The sequence below is a fragment of the Rhinolophus hipposideros genome (genome assembly GCF_964194185.1).
Source record: "Rhinolophus hipposideros genome assembly, chromosome: 2".
NCBI classification, from domain to species: Eukaryota; Metazoa; Chordata; class Mammalia; order Chiroptera; family Rhinolophidae; genus Rhinolophus; species Rhinolophus hipposideros.
Genome location: NC_138048.1, coordinates 59,693,327 through 59,705,231, shown reverse-complemented (window position 1 = coordinate 59,705,231; position 11,905 = coordinate 59,693,327). Strand labels below are relative to the sequence as shown.

The following is an 11,905-nucleotide window of genomic DNA, read 5'->3' as shown; positions in this document are numbered from 1 at the left end:
ATTTTTTTGGCGCCCCCTATATATATATATATATATACACATATATATATACATACATATATATATGTATATATATATATGTTATATATATATGGTTGGACAATTAAGTTTGCGAACTTAATTGTCTGAACTTTATGTACGTGTGTGTGTATGCCCCTGTGTTCATACATACATATAGACACACACATACATGTATAGAAAATGGCAGGCAAGGTGTGTACATCATAATATTAACAGTGATTATCTTGAGCATGGGTGTTAGGAAGAGTCTTACTTTTTCCTTATTTTATCTATATTTTCCAATTTTTCTACAATAAACCCATATGACATTGATAAAGGAGAAATAATTTATTAAAAAATAGCAGGAGAAGCACCTATAGTAAAGGTTGTTTTTCCCACGGATATTGTGTTCCTCTCCTGTAATCAAGTTGAAAATCGTCTTTTCTGCTCCTGCCCCGCTGATACAATGGCTTCTCTTGTATATGGCTGTCACAGCATGGATCCTATTGCATTCCGGTTATTGGGTACATACCGAGTTACAACCACCTGGCAGAAAGCCTGGCAGGTGGGTATGTTTGAAATGAATGAATTAATGAAATGGTAGGGGCTCAATAGGTTGGATTTGGATATGAGCGCTGCCATTTATAAGGTAGGTGAGTCCCAGGCATCTGATCTGTACAGTGGCAATACAAATTATGGGTCAAGAGACCTCCGATATTTTTTGTAAATGGCAAGAGGCTGGTCACAGGACAGGCGGGGCTGCAGAGAGAGAGTTTATTATTATTGCCGTGTCTATTAACAGGTCTAATCTTCCCATCCCTGATTTCTCTTTGGCTCCCTAAGGCATCATAGTTACCATAGCAGCCAGATGCTGATGATGTCTCCAGGGGCAACAAGGTGAAGCTGAGCCAGCTCCCAGGTCCTCACCTCTGTATGCCCTTCACAGGGTCAGAGTGAGATGGTCTGAAACTCAGCCTCCTTTCAGGCCCCCTACTCTGTCCTGGGTCACTTAGACCCACAAACCCTGCCTCTGCTGCCTCAGGGACCGGAAACACCTCTGCAGGAGACTTTCTCCTCCACAAGCTGTGTCCCTGGCACCCTGCCTGGTTGCTGTGGAAACAGGTTCCACTGCGGACAAAAGAGAGAGCTGGGCCCTGCTTCCTCCTAGTCGTGTAGATGAGGATTTTTAGACCGTGGAGATTGCGCTGCCCGGCCCTGCACCTGCCTTCACTCTCTGTGTTCTCGCTCAGGTGGAGCTTGCCCTCCGTCGCCACTGACGAGACCATGTGTAAAAGTGTGACCACAGATGAATGGAAGAAAGTCTTCTATGAGAAGATGGAGGAGGCAAAGCCGGCTGATAGCTGGGACCTCATCATAGACCCCAACCTCAAGCACAATGTGCTGGCCCCTGGCTGGAAGCAGTACCTGGAATTGCATGCCTCGGGCAGGTGAGTGACTCAGTAAGTAGGGGCCCTGCAGGCAGCCCCTGGGGCACCTTCCAAGAAGAGACAGAGACATGGAGAACCCAGGTGCTAAGGGTCAGTCTCACTGTTGGACCAGTGTATACTGTGAGGCAGAGAGAGTCCCTAACTGGGAGTTGGGACACCTGAATTGATTCCAGCTCTTCCATTGAGCACCTATGTAACTTTCCCTTTCTGAGTCCAACTTTCCCCTTCTAGAAAAGTAGTGGAATGTATTTATTAGTTCTAAACTCTGACATTTTACATATTTTCAGATTTTAATAATCTCTTAAAATGGTTAAAAGAAGGAGAGCTTGTCCTCTGTGGGAGGTGGGGGGAGGTCAAGGGGTATGTGATCTGGTCCTGGAACAGCTCAGTTTCAATCTATTTAATTCAGCTTGACTTAATATAAAATACTGAACACATGAAGTGTGCTATGCTAGAAACTGGCTCTACTCTAAGCTCCACGGCCCTTGAACAATTCAATTTCCTTTGTGTACCTCACTTTCCCACTTGCAAAAGGAGGTGTTAGCCTAGATCCTTGCCTTGTGGTTCATGGACCACCAGAAGCAAAATCACTTAGAACTTATTAAAGATGCAATCTCGTGCCCCATTCTAGACCTACTGAATCAGAATCTGCAGCTCAGTAAGGTCTACAGGTATATACAACATATGGTTTGTACGATAATATGTGAGATGACTTTCCAGCACTCTTGTCCTCTGGTCTACTACACAAAGACTTACCTTTTGGACATGAGATAGGCTGAGTGGTGCCATCTGAGGGTCAGAAGCAAGGTCTTCCTTCCTGCCCTGGTTTAGTCTGGTCAACTCAACTCAAAAACATTTATTGGGCAGTTGTGATGTGCTGGATACAAGCTCTGCCTCTAACTAGCTGTGTGTATATGGATTGCTTTCTTCTTTCCTGTGCTTCAGAGTAAAACAAAATGTTAATTAGGTGATTTCTAAGGTCTTGACATTTTCTAATTCAAGTTTTGTAGTCTAAGCTGAAAGAGGGGAAAGTCCCTGTATGATGTGAGAAAAGAGGAGAAATGAAAATGTGAAGGCCCTAAATTGGCTGATGGGAGGGGTGCAAACAGCTGGCTACTTCCTGGCAGGGCCGAGGAGCTTCTTCAAGACTTGGAAGGCTTGTGGGGCCGAATGGGGAGGGCTTGTTTCTCCTCCAGGCGGGCTGGTGACCTGTGATCCCCAGCTGACCCCAGTGAGCTCACTCTGGCCTTAAGACTGCCTCCACTTCCAGGCCTTGGGATGCATTAATCTTGGCACTGGCTGGAGGCTGCAAGGTGAGAATATTTCCTCCTGATTCGGGTCTAGCCTGTTCAGTCAGTATTGACAGGTGAACAAGTGTGGATGGATCATGTGTTTTCTATACAGTGCAGCCATGCCCACTATCAGGGTCAAAGGACTCAGAGCAAAAAGGACTCACCTAGTGCACCTGCATATTTTACAGCTGAGGAATTTTGCCCAGGGGCAAGGCCTGAAGGCATTAGGATGGAGTAAGTTGAGGCCTCTGCAGAGCACAGAGTTGGTGGGCCAGGTGAGGGCAGCGCTGCTGGATGCCAAGTGCATCCTGAGTCGTTGCTCTGGGCCTAACAGCACACGCAGAAGGAGGTAGGCTGCAGAGAGCTGATGAACCTAGGAGGCCATAAACACACGCCTCCACCTCCAGGCTCTGTCAACTGACCCTCACCTGCTCCTTGGGGCTGTTTCCACAGCCTTCACTCCGTCTTTCCCCCGTACCTGTCTCTCAACCTGCAGGTTTCACTGCTCCTGGTGCTGGCACACCTGGCAGTCTCCCCACGTGGTCATCCTCTTCCACATGCACCTGGACCGCGCCCAGCGCGCGGGCTCTGTGCGCATGCGAGTCTTCAAGCAGCTGTGCTATGAGTGCGGCACCGCGCGGCTGGACGAGTCGAGCATGCTGGAGGAGAACATTGAGAGCCTGGTGGACAACCTCATCACCAGCCTGCGCGAGCAGTGCTACGGGGAGCGCGGCGGCCAGTACCGCATCCACGTGGCCAGCCGCCAAGACAACAGGCGGCACCGCGGCGAGTTCTGTGAGGCCTGCCAGGAGGGCATCGTGCACTGGAAGCCCAGCGAGAAGCTGCTGGAGGAGGAGGCGACGACCTACACCTTCACGCGGGCACCCAGTCCCACCAAGCCGCAAGCTGAAGCGGGTTCTGGATGCAGCTTCTGTTCTGTCCCCTGGTGCTTGTTTTGGGCGACGGTCCTGCTCCTGATCATCTACTTGCAGTTCTCCTTCCGCAGCTCTGTCTAAGACTCCCTTGGTGGGCCCCAGGGGAGTCTAGGGGCCCATGGCCTGTGGGGCCAGCCCGCTGGTGGGAGGCGGTGGAGACCTGGGTTGGCAGTGCGGTTGAGTCCTAGCACTGGGGCCGCCACGGACTCACTGGCTTCCCTGGACGCCCAGCTTTTCCATCCATAAAATCATGGGTCTGGGCTAGATTGTTGGTTTTTTTCAAAGTGAAACCCAGGGCATCAAGTTTCTGCACAGGTGCCTCAGGGAATTTTGGATTTGGAAGGGAGACTGAGTGAGTTTTGCACCCTGGTCAAATGGCCCATCCCCAACTCCTACCTCCTCCTGTTGCTTTAATCAGAATAGTTCCATCTTAGATAAAGTTCCATTTAAGAGTTGTTTTTTTTTTTTTTTTTTTTTTTTAATTTTGAAAATTACAGGACTAGGTGATCTCAAACGGCCTTCCCACAGCGATGGATGTATCCTTACTTTCTTGTTACAGCCCCCCCATCCCTACCCGTCATTACCTCCCACCTGGGGAGCTGCAGCCTAACATTAGCCTCTGCTAATGTATGAGTCTCACCCACAGCTCTGCCTCCTGTACACACAGCAGAAGTTCCTCTTGAAGAGAGAGATGTGGGGGCTCGAGGCTGTGCCTTTGCTGCTGGGTACACAGGGTCCCTTGCTTTTCGTTTCCCAGCTTCCAGCTTCCCTCCACTCAGGGCAGATTCTGGGGTCTGCTTGGCTCAGAGATGTTGTTTGGGGTAGAGTCCTGTAGAGCTAGGCTTCCCACACACTGTATTTGAATTGGCAGAAAATTTAGAGGAGGTTTAGAAGGCAGAATTTTAGAAGGAAAGTATAAAATTCCCTAGGAAACAAATGTAACGATTTTCCTTTATAATGAAGTGTCTTCAGAGTTCAGGGGCCAAGTCTGACTGCTTCTCAGCAGTTCTGATGGCCGGAACACAAGAGCAGGGTCGTAGCCTCCTGGGCTCTTGCTGAAATCCGACGTGAGAGGCTTTCCCACATTGGCCATGCATGGGGCCTCTCACCCAAATCAAGTGTCTACCTAGAACCACAAGGATGGAGGGTCATTAACAAGAGACGGGCATTAAAGATGTGAAGTGCTTTGTCCATATACAAGTGCATAGACATGTCAGGGCATCTTACATCTCTCTAAAATGGGATGCAGGACGCTTTGGAGTGGGAGGAGAGAAGACTCTCTGACAGTAGGGGTATGGAGTGCGGTAAGGAGGGAAGCAGAAAGCAGGAGATGGGACGCCACCTGTTCTTTTGAAGGTCCTCATTCACCTCACCTCTGTTAATCTTTGTCTCCTTCTCCTCCTTTCTCCACTACTCCACATTTTAATGGAAAGTCGCCATCATCTGTAGTGGTGGAGGGAGGAAGGCCACTTACATAAAGATGGGTTACGTTAATAAAAATGGGAGTATCTTCAATCAGGCTTCGTAGTCATGAATGTGTGCTTGAGATCCACCACACTGTTCCTAATCTGTAATAGGCTGTTGGATACCCCCCATCCCAACTCTCCCCTTTCTGGGGCCCCCACCTAAGGCTTTGTCTAGTTCCAGCTGCCAGGTTTGGGCCAATCATGTCCCTAGTCAGGAGGGATAGTCAGCAGGGAGCCCTCAGTCAGTCAGGGGACTCAGCATAGGGTCAGTCTTACTTCCTTGCTCCGATACTAGAAAGTGGCTGGTGACTTCCTTTGCTTCATTCACACAGTATTCATGCCTTTGTTCAGCCCACACAGCCTGAGCGCCTTCTATCTGGCAAGCCCTGATTTAGGTGCTGGGAGCCAGTGGGCACTAAGGGGCAGGCCCTGTCTCTCAGAGATCTCTGCTTCCTACATAGGTTTCAGTCCTGGCAGTACTTTACAAATCTTGTGGAGCTTTTAAAGAACTATCAGTGCCTAGCCTCCACCTCAGACCAATAGAATCCGAATTTCTGAGCAGGAGGCCTGAGCATCTGAATTAGAGTAAGGCTCGCAGGGGAGCTACCTGTGCTGCCTGGTATCATGCCTTCTAACTGAGCAAGAGGCTTCCTTTGGCACCCAGTCTTGTAATGATGAGTGCTGAGATCTTTCTTGACGACCTGCCTTGGATTCTCCAGGACTAGGGCTCGCTCAGCTTTCCTACTCACACCCACTCCCGGCCCTGGGGACTTGGCCCTCCCTCAAACGTTTCTGCTCCTACTTCCAGCTAAGATGACGGCTTTATCCTGCTCTGAGAGTCTCCATTATTGAGCTCTGCCGCCCTTGCTTACCAAACTTTGTTATAATTACTTGTCAGTAGCTATACTCCCTGCTAGAATGTGACCAGAGTGTGGAAGTGACTCACCCCAGGTCCCCCTGCCTGTAGTGGCAGAGTAAGGAGTCCAACCCTCACCTAATTTTAGTCCAGAACGTTTTCCTAAAGCATTAAGCTTCTTCCTGCTCTGTAGGAAGATGTCTGCGATCTATGGAGGCCTCCTTTGTCTCCCTCATTTTCCCTTAGCTTGCTATAGATGGGGAGTTCTAAGCTTGCTCACCGGCTTAGCCCTGTGTTGGCAAAGACTTCCATGGGATGTTTCTTTCTGTGCACACATTGCTACATGCCGCATGATGAACTTATTAGATGTACTCTAGGTGTTACAAAAAATCTCCTAAGGGGCATTCCAAAATCCCAGGCTTCTCTCACTGGAGATTCTGTGTTTAGTCTAGATGTTCAAGCCAGGAGGAGACCTCAGACACTGAACTGTGGTTTCAGAGGCTGAAATCCTCAGTGTGGGGTCAGCAAGAAGTGCTGCCTTGATCCTCCCCCTCAAACTCATTGGGACTGGGGATGAGCCCAATAGAGAACTTTTCATGGGGGTCGGGAGCCCTGAGAACCAAGAAGAACACTAAGGACAATTCCCAACGAAGGAAGTCCGTGGACCACTAGAGCTATAAAACAGATTAGGAATGCCTCAATCTAGGGCCCTTATGTCATGGATAAGGAGCTGAAGCCTAGAGGAAGCAAGGAACTCGTCCATCATGGTACAGCATGGAGTAAGGGAAGATCATGAAATTTGGGGTTAAGAAACATTTGAGTTCTGGCTCTGCTACTTATGAGCTATATGGCCTTAGGATAGTTACTTACGTTCCTCAAGCTCCTGAGCCTCACTTTCCTCCTCATCAAATGGAAATAATTTTGTCTGCTTTGGAGGGCTACGGTAGGGAGTAAATAATACTCTGTGACATTGCCTTATAGAGAGCACATGTTCCTTCTGTTCTTTCTTCCCCTTTCCATTTCAACTGACAGCCACCCCTTTGATTCCTGAAGGGATCTTTCTCTTTGTGATTTCAGCTGTGTTGGTAAATGCTTTAGGAAAAAAAAAAAAAGGAAGGCAAGGTTAACTTTCCAGCCCAAGGCTGAGACCTGGTCTATTCTAATATATGTAGAGTCATTTATTTTCTTTCCCTTATATGCATTTTAAAGCAATGGCTTCATTTTTTCAGCAGCATTATAGCCGTTCTTCATTCTTCAAAGATAGCTATTTTTAAAATCTCCCCAAACATAAAACACCAGTGATTTCTGGGCTCCATTCCATTGGTTGAAACACTCCAGAAGGAATTTAGTTCTTTTCCAAGTCCCATTCTGGTTCTCTGTAGGACTCCCAGCTAAGGAATTTCCTTTGGAGTCATTTTTGGCATTGCGTGGATGCTGCCACATGCACCAAGAAAATGAAATCCTCCTGTTGTATGGCTATTTGGTGACAGGGCCTCCTGATGAGGGTGGGTAGAGAAAGCTCATTGGCTTGGGAGTCAGGTAACCTGGTTTAGCCACTATCTAGATATCTAGGCTGCTGACTTTGGGTGACAGTCTTTCTACTCCCCTGGGTCTCAGTTTCCTCATTTGTAAAGCAAAGAGGTAAGGTGACCTGAAATATCCTTGTTAGCTCTGACCTTGTCACAAACTGCTGCTTAGCCCTGTTTATCTTCGAGCACTTGGGGTGGTGCCCTGACTCTGACCTCTCCAGTAGGTCATTTAGTTGTTACCTTAGTCTGCTTAGGTTGGTTTGGAAATTGGCAGTCTTATCTGAACATCTTTTTTTCCTATCCTTTCTGGAAGCAAACTTTTATTCATCTTGCTCTGACTACACCTCTCTAAAGGTATTCACATTTTGTAAAGCGGTTACCTCAAGAGGGGTTGCCTTATACAAAGACTTGGGTGGTAGTGATGGAATTTCAGTCTGTGTTTTATCCCGTCACTTCTAAAATAAGCCCGATAATTCTTCACTCCTGTCTTCACAAGGTCATAGTAATATTCTGAGGACATAATAAGATATTGGCTATTTTCAAAATTAATTCATTTAACAAATACTTATTGAATACATATGATGTGCTAGGCATTGTTCTAAGCACTGGGGCACAGTGGAGAGCAAAAGGACTAAATTGCTGACCTTATGGACAATAGAAGAACTAGACAATAAATGATATAAGTAAGATGTGTGGTAAGTTAGATAGTGTTAAGTACTACGAGAAGAATAAAATCAGCAGAGAGAATAGGAAGGGCACAGGATGGAGTTACAATTATAGATTGGGTAACTAGGGAATATCTCGCTAAGAAAGTGACATCTGAAAAAAGATGAAGGAACTGAGGAAGGGGAATGACATTTGCCAAAGCCTTGAGGTAGGAGCAGATGGAAAGTTCAACTGTGAGGAGATCAATGTGCCCGGAGGGCAGTTCCGGCTTAGTAGTCATTACTAAGTGGTAACAGGGGTCAGAGCTTATGTCATAGGTTATCGTCAGGACATTGGTTTTTAATCTGAATGAGACAAGAAGCCATAGGAGGGCTTGAGCCATGGAGTGATGCAAGCCAGTTACCGTCACCAAGTTGAGAATAGACCACAGAGGTACAAGAACGAAAGAGGACGGTTTAGCTAGGAGGTTTCTATAATAATCCAGGAAAGAGGTGATAGTGGCCTATTCCAGGGTGGTGACCTGGTAGCTACTGAGATTGAGTCTGGATCTATTTTAAAGGTAGAATGGAGAGGATCTACTGATCCCTCAGATATGGGATCTGAGAGAAAGAGGAATCAGAGAGGCTCCGAGATTTTTTTGTCCTGGGCAACTGGAAGAACAGCGTTCCCACCTTCTGAGATAAGGAAGGCTGTGTAGGAAAAGATTTGGGGGCAATATGAGAAGCTTGGTTTTGGACATGTAAAGATTGAGGTATGTTTTAGGCATTCTGTTAGACATTAAATATGAGAAACGCTAAAGTGGTTGTTGACTGTTCATATCTGCAGTTCAGAAGAGAGGTCCCAGCTAGAGAAAAAATTGGAGTCATCAACATTTAGGTAATATTAAGTGTCATGAGATGAGATGAGATTATTCATGCAGAACCCTGGGGCTCTCCAGGTAGACAGGTTGGAAAGGAGAAACCCACAGGGGGATGGTGGAAACTGAGGCACAGAGAGCACGGTTTGCTTGAGCTTTTAGAGCCATTAAACAGCAGAGGTTGGACTGGAGCTCGGTCTTCAGAGTCAGGATTCAGAGTTCTTTTACTGGCCCAATGCACCTTTTCTCCTGTGGCACCAACTTACTCCTGGGATTGGAATCCTGCCTGTGCCCCTTGCTTGAGACATGTTGTTTCATCAAGTCTGAGCACGACATGGATTTTTGTCTCCGTTTTCCTCAGTGTGTTTGAAGTATTTCATAATTTTAAAATGCACTAAAATTAAAAGACTTAGTGGGAGGCCTAGACTGCCAACAAGGATTTAAACATTGGACATGCAAACTCAGACCAAAGGAAGATGTTCTTGGAATTGTTTAAAGGAAAGACTGTTGTCTTGGATCCCAGTGACAGGCTTGGGACATGTGTGAACATTCAATGGGAAGGATGAAATAAGCCAGACAGTCCCAGAAGATGGGCAAGACGGAATAATGTCACAGGAAAAACAGCTCAAGGGGAGATGAGAGTCCCCACTTTCAAAGTAGGTCAGCATCTTCTGAGAGTGAGGCCTGGACTGCATCTCCACATACCCTTCAGATCCCCGGAGCTTGCTCTGGTTGGTGCTGACTTTGGGTGACAGTCTTTCTCCTCCCCCCCTTCGCCTGTTGGTACGGATTGGGGATCATAACGCGCTGCTTTGCAGAGGCCTCCACTGGGATTGGCAGATGCCGGTGGGGAAGATATGTTCCCACCCACACTGATCTGTTCATCATTCATTATGCTTGCCCTGGACGCTGTCCAGGCTTGGCACACCTTCTTGTCATAACACTGTTGTGTCTTAACACCCCATTCCTTAGAGGGAACTCCCTTGGAGGCTTTGTGATGTGCCTAAGTGTTGAAAGGGTTCTGGCTCTTTTTCCTGTGATCAGAAGCTCATTGCTGGGAATTGAGCTTGTGTTTTTGCATCCAAATGACATTTTCCTTATCTTCTTGAAAAAGAGGCCAACACATACCAGATGCAGGGGATGGTTATAAAGGCCCTGCTTTGCTGTCTCCTTCCCTCAAGGTCGGAGAACTCTATTCCTTTTTGGTGACAAGCACTGGTGCCAGAAGGTCACAGAAAGACCAGGGGCCTGAAAACCATTGTTGCCTTTGGGTTTTGATCCCTGCCCTGTTTCCTCTCTACTTCGCTACCGATTCACCCTGAATTGTTAATAGAGGTTGGAAATCTCTTAAAGCTGGCGTCTAGGCCCAGCCGTAGGTTCTTACGGCCCCAGAAAGCAGATTGCTGCCCTCCTCTCCACTGGCCTGCTCTTATTCAGGGTCAGGCAGTCCCTTGCCTGATGATCAGAAGCCATCTTGAGTTTCCCCTCTTTAGCCTCTTCTCCCTCAGTTTCCTCTTCATTAATGCCTCATTTGAAAGGTCAGGCCAATCACATCTCTCTCTCTTAGGTCCCCAAAGCTCAAATGTCTCCTCATTCCCAACACCAAGCCGAGCATCTCAGACTGACCCTTCAGATCTTCCTGATGGTGTTCTTTTTTCTCCCAATTTGTCTCTCCAGGACACCAAGTCCCCAGTTTCCCCACTGCCTTTTCATCTCCCTGCTTTCGCACATGCGATTTCCCCATGCCTGGAATGCCTTCCCCTTAGGTCAGTTTACCATCAAAGTGAAAGAGCCTACTCTTTCCAGGAAAACAGGAATGCAGAACCCTCTAAGGGAGGGTGTTGCTAAGAGTCCCACCTCTGGCTCATGGGCTAGAGCAATAAGATGCTCTCCTCTTCTCTGCCTCTCACCAGCTGCATGACTTAAGCCAAAGACCCAAGTGTGGGAAACAGAGGCTCCCCACATTCTTTAGGGGTTACACCCCAGCAGGATGGCCTAGAAACGTGGTTCTCAAACTGCATGCACATTAGAATGATCTGTGGAACTTTTAATACCACCCCGCTTAAGCGCAGGCCTTACTCCAGACTGATTGTATTCGAATCTCTGGGGGTAGGACCCAGACATCAGTATTTTTTAAGCTTCCCAGGTGGCTGGTGTATGCAGCCTACTTTGAGAACTACTTACGTGGAACCAGTGGAGTAAGAACTTGGGCAACAGAGTCTATCAGAACTGGTTTCAAATGCTGATTCCCCCATCTCCTAACTGTTATGCTTCTTCTCCTTTAGAGAGAAGTATTTATATAAATTATTTGGCAGTCTCCATGGGAGATTTATCTATTCTCCCCTATTTATTTATTTATTTATTTATTTATTTATTTATTTATTTATTTATTCATTCATTCATTCATATAATTATATGCTCATAGATATTTATTTTATACTTTGGGTTATAATCTAATATTATTTTATTTGTGTTTTTTGCTCAAATTATCCCAGCTCTGGCCATTGGAGCTCTTCCAGTTGTCTCCTGTGTCCCTTTGGCATACTCCCATCATTATGTGACTTTCTTACTTTCTGGACAAGATGCTCCAGGCTCATCTTGTACCAGAAAAATACCAATATTAGGGCAGGGTATATTTCTTGCCCTAGTTTTGGAATCAGCTGTTTCTTCAAGGAGTTCCTTTTATTGGAGGGTAATATTAGAAACCAAAATTTGAACACCATGTGTCCTTGCTGCTACTGCGGTATTGCTGTTTCTAGGTTGGGCCACGATTTGAACCTCACTGTGCTTCAGTTTGCTCTCCTATAAAATGGGGATAATAACAGTACTTTTGTCACAGGTTAGCGTGAGGATTAAA

The 11,905-nt window shown here is 46.8% G+C and overlaps 1 protein-coding gene across 1 annotated transcript; it reads left to right on the top strand.

Moving 5' to 3' along the window:
- The first annotated feature begins 1,139 nt into the window (after positions 1 to 1,139).
- On the top strand, positions 1,140 to 5,188 carry RTP1 (receptor transporter protein 1). The gene is made up of 2 exons (XM_081069290.1): positions 1,140 to 1,448; positions 3,237 to 5,188. The coding sequence occupies exons 1-2, from the start codon at positions 1,177 to 1,179 to the stop codon at positions 3,754 to 3,756; spliced, it is 792 nt and encodes a 263-aa protein (XP_080925416.1). The 5' UTR covers positions 1,140 to 1,176; the 3' UTR covers positions 3,757 to 5,188.
- The last annotated feature ends 6,717 nt before the right edge of the window (positions 5,189 to 11,905 follow it).